General features: G+C 49.7%; 1 protein-coding gene across 3 annotated transcripts in view; it reads left to right on the forward strand.

Annotated features, from left to right (window-relative positions):
- Window positions 1-407: 407 nt before the first annotated feature.
- Window positions 408-15,266, forward strand: part of Adck5 (aarF domain containing kinase 5) — a 19,831-nt gene continuing 4,972 nt past the window's right edge. Inside the window, exons 1-4 of one of the 3 annotated variants that reach the window (XM_021184348.2) lie at window positions 408-584; window positions 3,921-4,045; window positions 11,954-12,057; window positions 13,089-13,238. In XM_021184348.2, coding sequence (XP_021040007.2) covers window positions 476-584; window positions 3,921-4,045; window positions 11,954-12,057; window positions 13,089-13,238 — 488 coding nt within the window. In that variant the 5' untranslated portion in view covers window positions 408-475. Of the gene's footprint in view, window positions 585-3,920; window positions 4,046-5,997; window positions 6,131-7,377; window positions 7,492-11,953; window positions 12,058-13,088; window positions 13,239-15,266 lie in introns of those variants that run through there. The other 2 variants (XM_029469766.1, XM_029469767.1) reach the window with 2 other exon arrangements.

The raw sequence follows: 15,266 nt of genomic DNA on the forward strand, positions 1-15,266 counted from the left end.
TCTGTCCCATTTTCTCCTTGAATCCCTCTCTTCCTCTCTTCTTATAATGCTCAACTATCTTTACTAGAATCTCCAACTCTGCTTCATCACAATGGCTGGCTCTGAAATTCTTTTCAGTGTTGAAGCCATGAATCCCAGTGTAGTGGTCCACAAAAATATAGCTCCAAGACCCCTTCTGGCATCTGCATACACACACACACACACACACACACACACACACACACAGAGAGAGAGAGAGAGAGAGAGAGAGAGAGAGAGAGAGAGAGAGAGATGAATCTTAAAAACAGAAGACAGTAGCAGCCTCGTGGTCTCTTGACCATTGTCTACGCTTTTAAGTTTTAAGATTTATATTTTTATGTGTATGTGTTTGTACAGGGATGAGGCTGCTTTGTGTAGTTCTGGGCAATCCCTGCTACTTTCCTGGTTGTCCATCCGGTTCCTGGTCAGAGGTTTCTTGGCTGCCTTTCAGAGGAAGATGCAGGTAGTGAAGAAGGCCTGTGGCTGGGGATGGTGCCTGCAACAATGGAGTCCAGAGATGGCCATGGTGGCTGGGTCTCTGAGAGGCGCAGTAGGAGTAAGACAAGGTAACCATGGTAATAGTCATGGAAGCCCTAATCACTTTGCTAGTGATTGGTAATTGCAAATCCATGGGTGTGTGTTCAGCTATGGTGACTCATTGGGTGAGACTATTGTGGGAGAAGAAGAAAGTGACCTGGGCCCTACACAAAGAGAGGACAGGCCAAGCTTCTGTGATAGGAGGGACAGACCAGGAGAGGATGGCAGTGATGGGCCAGATATGCTTCCCCTAGAGGTCAGGATTACTAGGGTCCAGGAGAGAGACAGGTGAGAAAGACCAGAGTAAAGTTCATTTTCAGGAGGAGATGTTAACAACCCCCTCCCACACACACAACCTCCTCCTCCTCCCCACCCCCCCAGGTCCCAGTGGCAAACCCAGGTATAAATCCCTATAAATTCACTCTGGCGAGCCAGTGGGTTTACTGGACTTCCTTATAGAGGATGGACAAGGAGTCTCTTAGTGCAGTGTGGGTGCTCCTACCCAAAAGTCTGCACTGGAAAGCCTTTTTTGTTTGTTTGTTTTGTTTTGTTTTGAGACAGGGTTTCTCTGTGTAGCCCTGGCTGTCCTGGAACTCACTCTGTAGACCAGGCTGGCCTCGAACTCAGAAATCCACCTGCCTCTGCCTACCAAGTGCTGGGATTAAAGGCGTGCGCCACCACTGACTGGCTGCACTAGAGAGTCTTAGCCAACAGGGAAAAGCCATCATCTTTCCTAATGCTGAACAGATGGAGTCTTCCCTCTCCTATTCCTTCCCTATCTCTGTCCTCTGACCACTCCCCCAGGACCCTAAAGCCACATGCAATTAGGGCAGAATTGCACGCAGATGGTTGGGAGGGGTGCCTGCACACTCGGTGAGGGTCTCCTGATGCTTTCTACCTGCCTACCTCTATGAAGGAGGGCAAAAAAGCAGACCTTTTCTGAGCAGCCCAGCAAAACTTCTGAAGACAGTGGTGGTTGTCTCAGAGGAGAGTCCTTTAGAGCACATGCACACAGTAGGTGCACACAACAGGTGAATACAACAAGGTACTGGTAGTGGTAGCTTTCAGGGCCTAAGGTCCTGAGAGTTGGGCATTGAGCCTCAGCCCCTGGTCTGCCCATCAAAGTCTGGGGGGCAAAACACTGCGGTGTTTACCAAGCAGATCTGGGAGGGAAGATGCTACACTGTGAAAGAGTGGTTACAGCCTTCATATGTGGGACGCGAGCTGCCAGGAATGAAAGCTTAAGGAATGACAGGCTCTGGAGATGTAGTTAGTATGAGACCAAGCACTGGAACACAAGGAGTTTCTGCTATTGGAGATCCCTGTATTTGCTGGACCCTGCTGTCCTGTGTCTTAGCAGTAGCTCCAAGCCCAAACACAGGGCTCAGCCTGTCTCAGTGGAGCTGGTGTTCCTAAGGGGGTTGCTGGACATGCCCACACAGGTGTCTCCAGATTGTGCCTCTTTCCCAGTTACTGCCACCCCTTTCTCCCTGCTGTGCCAACTGGAGCTTAGGAAATCCTGACCTCTCTCCACAGTACAAACTGTATCTGCAAACACCCTCTGCCCACTCTGGAAGTCTCTACCTTGGGGGGTCCCTTCTCTACTTCTCCACCGCCCAAACTCCAAATCTGGCTTTTAGTTTCATGGCTAGTCCTATCACTTGCACTGTGAGGTTTGAGACTTCCTGGTCCCTGAGCCTCTGTATATTTGAGTTACTTTACATATATATCCTGACATATGTCACCCAAAAAATACACAGGCTTCCAACTGCTGCAGACGCTCAGGGACAGGCTGCTGGCCAAGACTGTATGATATAATGTTTGAAAAGGTTTGGGTTAAATAAGTATTCTGGAGTTTCCAGGGTTACTTGGTGCCCCAAGACTTTCCAGCAGGTTCCTGGTAGCTCCCAGCTAGGTCTCCCTGGTTCAGGTGTAACCTCACAGGGCTGAGGACTTTGATCTGTTCCCTACTGTATATCTGGACCTAATTGCCACAACCTCTCTGCCCTGTGCTTTATAAGTAGCCCAGTCTCAGAACACCCATTTCTGCCTTTTCATCCTGGGCTCTGTGCACCCTGAATCCATTTTGTCCCTGACACATTGCTTTCCAGTTGCACCCAGACATCTCAGCTAGCGGGTCCAGAATGAATGAACTGGAAGGAGGCCGTTGCCTGACATCGTCTGGCTCACAGACTTTCGTGACCCCCTCATACAGCCACTCTGCCACCTGCCAGGCACTCCAAAGCCAATTGAGGACATGACATTATCTTAGAGCCTGCTTAGAGCCATGTTCAACCAGAAGGCAGCTTGCCAGTTCCAGTGGGTGGGGTGGGAGGGAGGAGGCTCAGGTGACCTCAAAGAACCCAATGGTCAACTTTAGGACAGTTGCTGAGAAGAGCACCCGTGGCTAGGGAAGCAGGAACTTCAGGCGAGTTCTGAGGAGCCAGGTGGTAAGGGCCCCTCTAGAGGAGTATTTGCAGAAGGAACGGGTATCACAGAGAGTGAAGAGTAGGGGGACAAAGAACAGGCCTCTTCACGGAGAAACCCTGTCTTAGAAAAAAAGAAAAGGGGGCTGGTGAGATGGATCAGTGGGTAAGAGCACCCGACTGCTCTTCCGAAGGTCCAGAGTTCAAATCCCAGCAACCACATGGTGGCTCACAACCATCCGNAANGAGATCTGGNGNCCTCTTCTGGAGTGTCTNAAGACAGCTACAGTGTACTTACATATAATAAATAAATCTTTAAAAAAAAAAAAAAAAGAAAGAAAAAAGAAAAAAAGAAAAGAAAAAACAAAAAAACCAAACCAACAAACAAAAAGAACTCTAACTGACGTAGGTGGCAAGAAAGCGAGGGTGTCTCTAGCTTAGGTGGCTGTCTCAATAGATGCTGCCAAACTGCCAGTGCGAGCGAATACCGAGAGTTGTGAAAATGACCCAAGTGTCAGCTTTGAGTTACACCATCACTTTTCAGAGAGGATCGAGAGCCCGACAAAATTAAAGAGCCAACTCAAGGGTCTGGGGATATGGCTGAGTGGGTAAAAGAGCTACCCTAGGAAGCCAAGTTCCTGGAACAACGTAAAAAGCACTTCTATTGTGAGATAGGAGGGGGAAGAGGAAAATTGCCCGCAAACTTAGCCTGGCGTGCACAGGGCAACAGGAATAAAACAGACGGTGGAAAGTAAGCACCAACCAGCTCTTGAAAATTGTTCCATAACATCCACATACAATAAAGGAAAAAACTTGGTAAAGACTCATCACTTGGTGTCTCCCATGAGGCTATGCCCCGGGCGACCTCAAGGGGCCGCTGCGGCGTAGCCGAGGTGGTCACGTCACGTTTTGGGGGCGTGGCCCTTCCACTCTACCCAGGTCTGTGTGGAGCGTGTGGGCCGGTGCGCAAGCGCATTGCCTACTCTTTCGCGGGGTCGTCTGGGCACCAGGGACGTCTGCGGCGAAACCGGGAAGAGAGCACTGCCGGGGACATGTGGCGGCCGGTGAGGACCCCGCCCCCGCACGCCCTGGACCCTGACTCTGCGCTCCGCATCCCTGCGTTGGGATCTCTCTCTGTACCCGGAGGTTCTGGATCCAACCCAGGCCCGGGCCCTGCCCATCGACCCCAAAGCTTTGGAGAACTCTCAGATTCCCACTTCCTCTTTTTTCCCCCAGAACCTTTGGGAAGACTCAGCATTATTTAACCTCACCCCAGGGTCCTCTTCCTCCTGCCTCTGTCCTCAGCGCATACCTCGGGTCTCCCCGGGAAGCTGCTCTGTCTATCAGCTTCTGGAAGGGAGACAACCCCATGATCCCCGCTGGGTTAGCATGCCCTCACTCCCTTAGCCCCTTGTTCTGGCCCTGGGGGTGTCCTTGCCTCTTCCCTGTCCTTGGAGTATGGCCCTTCTTCAGTTGTGTTGTTTTTAAACTTCTGCGAAGTTGTTTTTCTAGTACATCTGGCCTTGTAGGTTTAGATAATGAGATGCAAGGAGTTGGGTTAACTTTTGGCTTGCAGTGTACAGCCCTGCTGGGTGTGTGCTTTCTGATGGGAGTCCTGTTGGTCAGAGACAAGTTGCCTTTTACACAGACAGCACTTTACAGTGGCAAAAACTTTTCCACATATCCGTATCACTTGTCACTTACGCCTCCAGACAGTCCTGGGGAGTTTGTTTTGTTTTGTTTGAGACAGGGTTTCTCTCTCTCTCTCTTTTTTTTTTTTTTTTTGACAGCCCTGGCTGGCCTGAAACTAGTTCTGTAGAGCAGGCTGGCCTCCAACTCAGAGATCCTCTGCTGGGATCAAAGCCATTTGCTACCACTGCCTGGCTAGAAAGGCAAGGGTTTTTTGTTTGTTTTAGTTTTAGTTTTATTGTTTTTGGATCCCTGCCTACCCCCCTCCAAGGTTGGGTTATTCGGTTTTAGCTCTGGCTGTCCGGGAACTCACTCTGTAGACCATACCGGCCTTGAACTCACAGAAACCTGCTTGCCTCTGCCACCCTAGTGCTGGGATTAAAGCTGTGTACCACCGCCACCCTACCGGAAAGGGGAGTTTTAACCTCTGATTAGGAATTACTGCACAGTACAGTGGAGTCCTTGCAGGTTCCCAATAACAGCATCCACTTCCTCTAGCTCAAATCTCTAGGCTGTTACCTACTAACTTTGGGAGATGGTCTGTGGCTTAGTTTCCTGTTGAGCTGCCTTGGGCTGTCTATCAAAGGTCAGAATCTAGTCATCTTTTATAGGGCTCTATCCTGAGTCTTGGCAGTCTTCATGGTGCAGGCTGCTGGCTTGTGTGGACATCTCCCTTTAGCCAGCTGTGTCTAGCTGTAAGCTTCTCCTTAGAGCAGGTGTTTGCTGCTTTATGAAATCGCTGGAGAGAAGTCTGGTTGAATGTTTCTTTCTTCTTTCTTCCTTCCTCTTCTCTTCTTTCTTTCTTTCTTTCTTTCTTTCTTTCTTTCTTTCTTTCTTTTTGATTTTTCTAGACAGGGTTTCTCAGCCCTGGCTGTCCTGGAACTCACTCTGTAGACCAGGCTGGCCGCGAACTTAGAAATCCACCTGCCTCTGCCTCCCAAGTGCTGGGATTAAAGGCGTGCGCCACCACTGCCTGGCAAAATATTATTTATTTACTTTTATGAGCACACTGTAGCTGTCTTCAGATGTACCAGAAGAGGGTGTCAGATCCCATTACAGATGGTTGTGAGGCACCATGTGGTTGTTGGGATTTGAACCCGGGACCATTCTGGAAGAAAGGTCAGTGCTCTTAACCGCTGAGCCATCTCTCCAGCCCCAAATGTTTCTTTCTACAGACAGACTGTATATACATTTATTCTCTGTAAAAAGGCTGAAAACTACCAGGCACGGTGGCACAGCATTTAGGAGGCAGAGGCAGGAGGATTTCTATGAGTTCAGCCAGTCTACAGAGTGAGTCTCAAGCCACATAGTGACAAACAAAATAAAACAAAACAAAATAAAAACCCACCAAAACAAACCCATGAGAACTAGGCACAGGTTGCCTCTGTATGCCACTCTGTCTAAACTGAAAGACGTGAAGGAGCTGTATGACAGTTGGAGGTCAACGTCACCACAGGCTGGTGAGTATGGACCTGCTTCAATGTACCAGGGCACCAGTATTCTCCTGGGGGGTGAAAATGTACAGATACCCTCTGTCCGTTTGCCAGCAGTGTGGTGGCTTCCTTCTGGGCTGCTGCAGCCAACCAAGCTGTGGGCATCACAGGGATCTGGAGGGGGGGTCATGGTAGACAGAGACACAAGACAGGGGTTCACCTTGAGAATAAAGTTTGTATCCCCCTACCCCACCCCACCCCACCCCCTTTGCTGTTTATATAACGTTTAATAACTCCATGGCACTGCAGGCCGTGCTAGAGCAAACAGTATCTTTACGATCCTTATCTGAGTCTTCTGCACTTCCCTGCCCCTGTGGCCTTGTTTTGCCCGAGGACACTCCTCCTTGACCTTATCTCCTGCCTTCATTTTTTCTCCACTGTCAGGGAAATGACTTGATGAGCCAGGGACCCTACGCCTCCTCTTGTTTGGAATTTGGGTTTTGGCAAAGTCTGACTGTAGGCTTGGCCCCCTCTGCCTTTTGGGGGGGGTTCAGCTTTTTTCTCATTTGATGGAGATTTCAAGAGATAGCTTAAAGGGTGGGTACTGGGTCTCCTGTCTTGGAAGGACCCAGGCATTTGAGTAACCTCGGCAGTAACCCAGGTTGGTAGCTCTGGAGTTCTCAGCACAAAGCTTTATTTACTTGATGACGTCAAGCCCAAAGTCAGACTGCCATCTCCTACCTGACTGTGACCTTTGACTGTGAATGAATCCTGGTGGGGCAGAGAGTATTAACAAGCGCCTCCTAAAAGAATCTTTGTTCTATCTACATCCTTTGTGGGGGAAAGATAGGAGGCAGCCTGATAGGGGGAGGGACAGGCCTGCAAGAACCTCCGGCAGTGGGTGAGGAGGCAGCTTGCTCCAGCCTGTTTCCTCACCAGAGCCCTGACAGTAGAGGCCAGGCCCTGGGAGTCAGAGGGTCCTGTATAATAAACACCAACAGGGGCCTTTCATTGCATCCGGGTTCTGCGTGTGCTCATCTGGAAGAGGGGTGTGACAGGTCCCCTTTCCAGGGTATTCTGGCTGGACTGACCTGGTCAGCCTTGTCCCCTCTGCAATATGCCTTCAGTATGAGGTGCCATCTAGATTCCTATGTCACCAGAAAACCCAAGGCTTCACTGACAACTAATGCTGGGCAGAGGCAGCACCGGCTTCTTTGCAGACAAGGCTCCTGGCACTGTTCTGGTCTTTCTGAAGAGCATGTTACCTTTTCTAGGTGGACAGTTTTGGTCCTGAACAGTGAGCTTTCTCAGCTTGGATCTCTGGGCTGCCTCTTTGAAGTCAGCATAGGGTCCTGTCCACAGGCCCTTCCTACTCAGCCCTGGCATAGGTAGGTTTCCTGCTCGGTTCGGCCTATGGCTCTGGGCAGGATTTTGTGAGCACGGGAAGAGCTGCAGTGTGTGAGGTGTCCTGGCTTCTGTTGTCTCAGGTAGCTGTTTCTAGCCTGACTTATTCCCTCAGCTTCTGGTCTGTTCCTAGCAGTTTGTGCATGGCGTCTGTCTGCGTTAGTCATTCCGTACTTCTGTGTACTCAGCAGTGACCTTCCTGAGACAGTGACTCCTTTGAAGTTCTCAGCCAGTCCCCCAGCCCCAGTTTTAGTGAAAGTCTTTCTCAGGGTGTGACGGTCTGCTTGTGTGGTAAATGGTCTCACTTTTCAGAGAAGTAAAGCTTTTTTTTTTTTCTTCCTGTTGGCAAAGCAGCTGGAGGTGGGCGGTGGACGCTCACACCTTTTAATTCCAGCACGTGGGAGGCAGAGGCAGGAAGATCTCTTTTGAGTTTGAGGTCAGCCTGGTCCACAGAGGGAGTCCAGGACACAGGGCTACATAAAGAAACCCTGTCTCGCCGGGCAGTGGTGGCGCACGCCTTTAATCCCAGCACTTGGGAGGCAGAGGCAGGCGGATTTCTGAGTTCGAGGCCAGCCTGGTCTACAAAGTGAGTTCCAGGACAGCCAGGGCTATACAGAGAAACCCTGTCTCGAAAAACCAAAAAAAAAAAAAAAAAAAAAAAAAAAAAACCCCCTTTCAAAAAAAAAAAAAAAAAAAAAAAAAAAAAAAAGAAACCCTGTCTCAGGGGAAAAAGAAAGAAAAGAGAAGAGAAGAGAAGAAAAGAAAAGCCGGGTGTGGTGGCGCATGCCTTTAATCCTAGCACTTGGGAAGCAGAGGTAGGCAGATCTCTGAGTTCGAGGCCAGCCTGGTCTACAGAGATAGGAGGACAGCAAAGGCTACACAGAGAAACCCTGTCTCAAAAAAACAAAAAAAGAAAAGAAAAGAAAAGAAAAAAAAAAAGAAAAGAAAGAAGGAAGGAAAGAAAGAAAGAAAGAAAGAAAGAAAGAAAGAAAGAAAGAAAGAAAAAAGAAAGGGAGGGAGGGAGGGAAGAGACAGAGAGAAAAGGGAAAAAAGGGAAACAGCGGGAAAGCAAGAATGAGCATTGCCATCTGGGTTAGCTGGAGAGAGCAGCAGGCATTGGGCCCAACAGGGACCCGGCACAGGGACAGGACCTTGGAGTGCTGTGTGGGGCATCCTTGATCCCCCTGCGGCCTTGGTGCTGGCCTGCTGGACACACATTCATCCTGTGTTGTGTGTCGGGCACTGTTCCAAGGGCTTGCAAATAGTTTTGTGAGCTTAATGCACTCTGTAGTTGTGCAATAAGCCATACTTTTCTTCCTCCCTCCCTCCCTTCCTTCCTTCCTTCCTTCCTTTCTTCTTTTCCTTCTTTCTTTTTCTTGGATATTTTCTTTATTTACATTTCAAGTGTTATCCCCTTTCCTGGTTTCCCTCCCTCCCAGAAACACCCTATCCCATCCTCCCTGCCCCTGCTTCTAATGAGGGTGCTCCTCCACCCACCCAAGCCAGTTGGTGCTCTTAACTGCTAAGCCATCTTACCAGCCCAGTACTTAAGTTTTAAAAAATACCTTTTTGAAACAAAGTCTCACTATGTAATTCTTGATGGCCTGAAAGTCATTATGTAGACCAGGCTGCCTTCTGCCTCTGTCTCTGGAGTGCTGGGTTAAAGGTGTGTGTGTGTGATGTTGAAACTTGTCTTCCTATGAACACCTCCTGAGTATTGGGGTTACATGGTGACCTTAGCTAAGACAGTCTCTCCACACTTCCATATGTACCTCCCACACAAGGATTCATGCTTCATGAGGTTTTGTGCTTGAGCGATGCTGATGGGCTGGAGAGATGGTTGAGAATGCTTCCTGCTCTTGGAGAGGACATGGCTTCAGTTCACTCACACTGGGTGGCTTACAACCATCCGGATCCAGATATTCAATACCCTCTTCTGCGCTCCTCAGGCATTTGCAGTCACAAGGCACAAATCCTCACAGATGAAGTAAAAATAACACAAATCACTTTTCAACAACAACAACAACAAAAGAAATACTGATGGAGACTAAGGAGATGACTCAGTGGTCAAGAGCATTCCCTGCTCACAACCACAAGGTGCAGTGACCTGTGGTCCTAGTTACTCATAAGCCGAGCCAGGAGGAATTGGTGAGCCCAGCAGTTTGAGGCTAGCCACCGCAGCACAGTGAGACCCCATCTTAAGAGAAGGCTGGGAGACCAAGGCTGTCAACACATACCCAAGAGCAATAGTGCTTTCCTAGGTACTCTTGCTTCAGGGGTTTTGTGAGTGTCTCTCAGGCCCTGTATATGGTCCACGCCTACAGTTCTCTAGTGGGGTGCCCCTGTTGTCTGCCTCTGGGTTCTCAGGAGGTTTTTAAACTCCTTGTATCTTTTTTTTCCTTTTTGAAATAGTCTCATTATGTTGCTCTGGCTGTCCTGGAACTCACTCTGTAGACCAGGGTGGCTTCAAACTCAAGGAGACCCATCTGCCTTTGGCTCTTTTGTTTGTTTGTTTGTTTGTTCGGTTTTTCGAGACAGGGTTTCTCTGTGTAGCCCTGGCTGTCCTGGAACTCACTCTGTAGACCAGGGTGGCTTCAAACTCAAGGAGACCCATCTGCCTTTGGCTCTTTTGTTTGTTTGTTTGTTTGTTCGGTTTTTCGAGACAGGGTTTCTCTGTGTAGCCCTGGCTGTCCTGGAACTCACTCTGTAGACCATGCTGGCCTTGAACTCAGAGATCTGCCTGCCTTTGCCTCTTAAATACTGGGATTAAAGGTGGCACAACCATACGTGCTTATCTATGTTATTTGTTTGTTTGTTTGTTTTTTGTTTATTCGTAATATTTCATTGCCAGGTGTGCTAATACACACCTTTTAAAAGATTTATTGTTGTTGTTGTTGTTATTTACTACCATGTGAGGGTGTTTATGTGTCTGCATAGAGTGTGTGCACATGTATCTACTCCTTGGACACCAGAGGCTTGGGGTCCCCTGCGGCTGGAGGGACAGCAGTTGTGAGCATCCCAGTGGGTGCTGGGAACTAAACTCGGGTCCTCTGGCAGAGAAGGAAGTATCTAAACTGCTGGGCCCTCTCTCTAGCTTTAATGTACCCTTTTAATCCCAGCATTAGGAAAACAGAGGCGGGTGGCCCTGTGTGAGTTTGAGGCCAGCCTGGTTTATGTAATGAGTTCCAGACCAGCCAAGGCTACATAATGTGATCCTACCCTGATTAATAATGGTGATAATTGTGTTTTACTAGTATATACTAAGTATACATAGTAATGAGTTTATTTTCAAAGTTTAAAAAATTGTCAGGCATGGTAACATGCCTTTAATCCCAGCAACTTGGGAGACAGATCTCTGTGAGGTCAGGTCCAGCCTGGTCTACAGAGTGAGTTCCAGGACAGCCAGGGCTACACAGAGAAACCCTGTCTTGATTTTTTGTTTGTTTGTTTGTTTGTTTGTTTTGGGGGGGGTGAGACAGGGTTTCTCTGCCTAGTCACTCTTCCTTTGTAACAGGCTATTTTGATAGGTTCAGTCTTACACATGTCTTATGCAGGCAATCATAGCTGCCACGCATTCAAGAATGCAGTAGCCATATCAGGCCCAGAGAAGAACATCCCGCAGAGCTCTGACCCATCCTCGGGCTCTCATACCTCTCCTGTAGTGTTCCTGCGCTTTGGAAGTGTGTGTGTGTGTGTTTGTGTGTGTGTGTGTGTGTGTGGCTGATTATAGCTGTCCTGCTTATAGCCAAGACAGTCACTTACGTATTCTTGACTCTATGACCAGTTATGACTGTCTGCAGTTATTGTCCCCACTGCAAAAAGAAGCTTCCCGACCAGTGGTGGCAGTAGAGCTGATCTGTGGATATAAACATAATTACTTAGCAGACAGTAAATGGGCAAATCATGTTCTCTTAGCAAAACAGTAGCTGCCAATTCCTTGTTGGACCTGTGGTTCCCCAGCTGTGGCTCTGGCCCAGTCAGCTCTCCTTGAACCTTTTGCTTTCAGAACAAGGTCCAACACAAAAGCCACTTCCATAAGACCACCCTCTTAGTATTGATAGGTGGGCATTTGCTGACACTTCGCCCATGGTATGGCCTATTTCCTGTGGTGAATGGTTAGTGGTGTCAGCACCAAGAAATAGTAAGTGCCAGGTGAAGGGTGCCACCACGTACTTGCTGTTGGCCCTTACCTCGGACAAGCCAGGTCGGGATGCGCTTTCTTCCCTCAGAGATGAGGCATTTTCCAGCATGTCTGTCCTCTCCTGCCTTCAGCTTTCTTACCCAGGAGGCAGCCTGTGACTTCGTCGCTGAAGCTGATATCTAGCCAGCTTCTTGCCTGGAGTCCTGGAAGCACAGACGGCCCTCACTAAGGGAGAGTTTGCTCCAGGCCCGTGTAGGTGCCAGGCACCTCTGCCAACCCTTGCTGTCTTCCTTCCTTCTTCACAGATGCAACTGTGTCACTTCCATTCTACCCTGCTGCAGAGCAGGCAGAAGCCCTGGCCATGCCCTGCTATATTCTTCAGGAGAAACTTCAAGAGCCCGCCAGCAAGGTAATGAGACCCTGCAGTCAGATGGAGGCACCCTTCCCAGGCAGGGGGATGACTGTGGGATCAAAAAGATGGAGAGGCCCACACTGGACATTTTCTCCTGCTGGGTTTGTATCTTCCTGTGGTGTCTTGAACCTGAGACCACAGGGTTCCCAACCTATGATTGGTAACAATCTGTAGAGACGGGTGCTTCCAATAAGAACTTCATGATGAGCAGACATTGGCAGATTGGGAGGACTTCAAATGGAGGTACCTGCTCCATCAAAGAGACAGGGCTCATTTAGAGATGGAGAGCGGAAGGGTCTCACTGGGGCATTAAGCAAGGGGTGAGAGCAGCCAAAAGAAATGTGGGGCTGCATGGCTCTGTGCGCAGGGGGAGGCCTGTTCTTCTTTTCTTTCTCTCCTCCCTCTCTCCCTTCCTTCCTGGAACTCACCCTGTACACCAGGCTGGCCTCGTACTCAGAGATCTGCCTGCCTCAGCCTCTGGAGTGCTGGGATTAAAGGCGTGCGCCACCACCAGTAGAAGGCCCTTTCTCTTTGTATTCCATGGCATAGAAGGCTGTGAGCATGGCCGCCGCTCCAGCTGATACTGTATTCGGGTGTGTGGATGTTTGCTGCCATGGGCAGTATGGAACCCTATTCTGTCCCTTGTTTTCCATGCTTGCTTAGTTTGGTTTGTTCTGCCTACCAGGTTTCACTTTCTGTCAGTCAGGATCTCTTGCAACATCATAGTGGGGATAGAGATGGTGGTCCAGTCTGTAGACTGCAGACCTTTACTGGTCCACCTGATGAGCCCTTCACATCAGTGGCCAGGGCCAGGGTTCAAGGCAGCCGAAGGCGACCTACTCCAGCAACTGTGCTGTTGTTGCAGGGTCTAGTGAAAGGGCCTCGAAGGTGATGGGTGCCCTCTGATGCTCACATGGTCCCATAGACAGGACTTAGAGTTGGTTCTGCAAAGGCAGGGAAGAGGGAAACTGAGGCCCCAGCTTCCTTGTGTAGGAGCAGCACTCCAGCTTCTGCCCATGTCTCCACAGGACCTCAAGAGCCAGGCTGCTGTGGAGGCGGGCACTCTCTGCCACTGTGGTGGGGACGCCCTTCCTCCTTGGAGCCTACTACTTCATGGCAGAGGCATCGGAGAGAAGGAAGCTGCGACTTGCAGTCGATGGTATCGGGCGCTTTGGCAGGTAGGCGGGCTGTGCCAGCCCTGGTAGAGGTCGGGTGGGATGGCCTTTTCCTCATCCCTGTCCTCCAAGGGATGCCATGGAGACAGGGCAGGGGGCAGTGAGAAGAGCTCTCCAAAGCCTGCACTAACTAAAACTTCAACAGTCTTTAGCAGATCAGCCATGGCCTTAAAGGCAATGGCTCCCGCCCTGGACATAGAGAAGCTGCCCTCCCCCTACCATCCAGGGAGACCTGGTGCTCCAGTCATCGAGTGTGGGAACTGCCACCTCCATCCTAGCACAGTTCAGAACGGTTTCTGCCAAGTTCCTTCCTCTCCCAGGGTGGGAATTCCTATAGCTGATAGCCCAGCCTCATTGATTTTTGTTAATGAGAAACACTGCGTTAACATGAATAGTCTCTCATTAGGTTAAGGAGAAGCCTTAACCTTAAAGTCTTTGACCTGGTAAAGGTGAGGGTCCCGTGGTGCAGGGTGTCATCTTGCTCCTTGTAGCTCTGAGCACCACTGCCTCCCTGAGCTGGATCCATCTTCTCGGGAAAAGTTTAGGTAGGTCCCTAGATCCGTAGGCATCTGATGAGATACATCACCAAGATTTAGTTCAGTTATTCCACCGGCATGCCTGTGGTTGGATACCTCTTTCCGACCTCGAGGCCCTCCACGCCCGTCTTTCTGGTTGGTTTTACCTGGAGCTCTGAGGCATCCCCCAGTGGCAGGCTAAACAATGTCTCCTGTGCTCTGCAGGGCCCTGAGTTCTCAGAACTTAATATCCTTACCCAGATTCTGCTGCCATCGCTGCACTGGGTAGGGCCCTTGCAGAGCCCTGACAGCTGCTTGTGTGCAGCCCACTCTCACTAATGGGAAACCGGCTTCAGAGTTCAGTGCTAGGGGCCACACTGGGCCTTGGCCAGGGGCTGAGAGTACATTCAAACATTGTTTTTCCTGGATCTCCAGGTTCTTTTTTATTTGGAAGCCTTGCCAGGGACCAGGCCAGGAAGGCCTAGGGAGCATCTTTAGCTGGGTACAGGGTCCCACAAAACACAGAACTGCAGTTGGGAGGAGCCTAAGGGAGGAGTGAGCTGGGGAATAGCTCAGGGTGGCTCACCATGAATAAAGCTGGAGGCAGACTGACTTATAAAGACAGAGGGGCAGAAGTGGAGGAACCCTGTGACTACCTAGGGCAAGAGTCTTCTCCATAGCAGAGCCTTGAGCTCTTTCCCCTTTTTGGTTTTGGTTTTACTGTGTAGCTCTGGCAGACCTAGAACTTAAGTTCATTAGACCGGATTCTTCTGCCCCTGGTCTCCCAGGTGATGCGAGTAAAGGCGCACGCACATCACTACAGCCAGTTTCTTTTTAGACATTTGAGTCAGCATTGTTAAGCTGTTTACAGACCTTGTGGTCCTCCTACTTCAGTACTGAGTCCAAGGGATTTGAGGTACGCTGCTGACAGGCCCTACTTCCTTTTCTGTCTTGAAGTTATTTCAAATATCCGGAAATGGCCAAGTGTGGTGGTGCACACCTTCAATCCCAGCATTTATGAGGCCGAACATAATCTTTTATGGTTGACACCAGCCTGGTCTACACAGTGTGCTTCAGAGCAGCCAGTGCCGCATAGTAAACTCCTGACTCAAAACAAACAAACGCAGTGTCAGAACAAGTGTCAGAGTTCTGTTATTCCACTGTTAATGCCTTAGCGCACACTTTCTGTAAACAAGGGTATCCCTGTATATAACTACTGTAAACACAGATGAGTTACCAGGAGTGGGAGTGTATTCTAGCATTCAGGACTCAGAGAGATTATGAATTCCCCCCCACCCCTTTTTTTTCTGGCTGGTCTTGAACTCACAGAGATCTGCTCCCCTCTCTGTTCCTTGTGGTTCCCGGTCCCTGTGGCAGGGCCCCTTGAACAGCTGTCTGCTGGGTAAATAAGAGTTTGTTAGAGGGCTGGTGAGATGGCTCAGTGGGTAAGAGCACCCGACTACTCTTCCGAAGGTCCAGAGTTCAAATCCCAGCAACCACATGGTGGCTCACAACC

The sequence above is a fragment of the Mus caroli genome, chromosome 15 (genome assembly GCF_900094665.2).
Source record: "Mus caroli chromosome 15, CAROLI_EIJ_v1.1, whole genome shotgun sequence".
In the NCBI taxonomy this organism is placed as follows: Eukaryota; Metazoa; Chordata; class Mammalia; order Rodentia; family Muridae; genus Mus; species Mus caroli.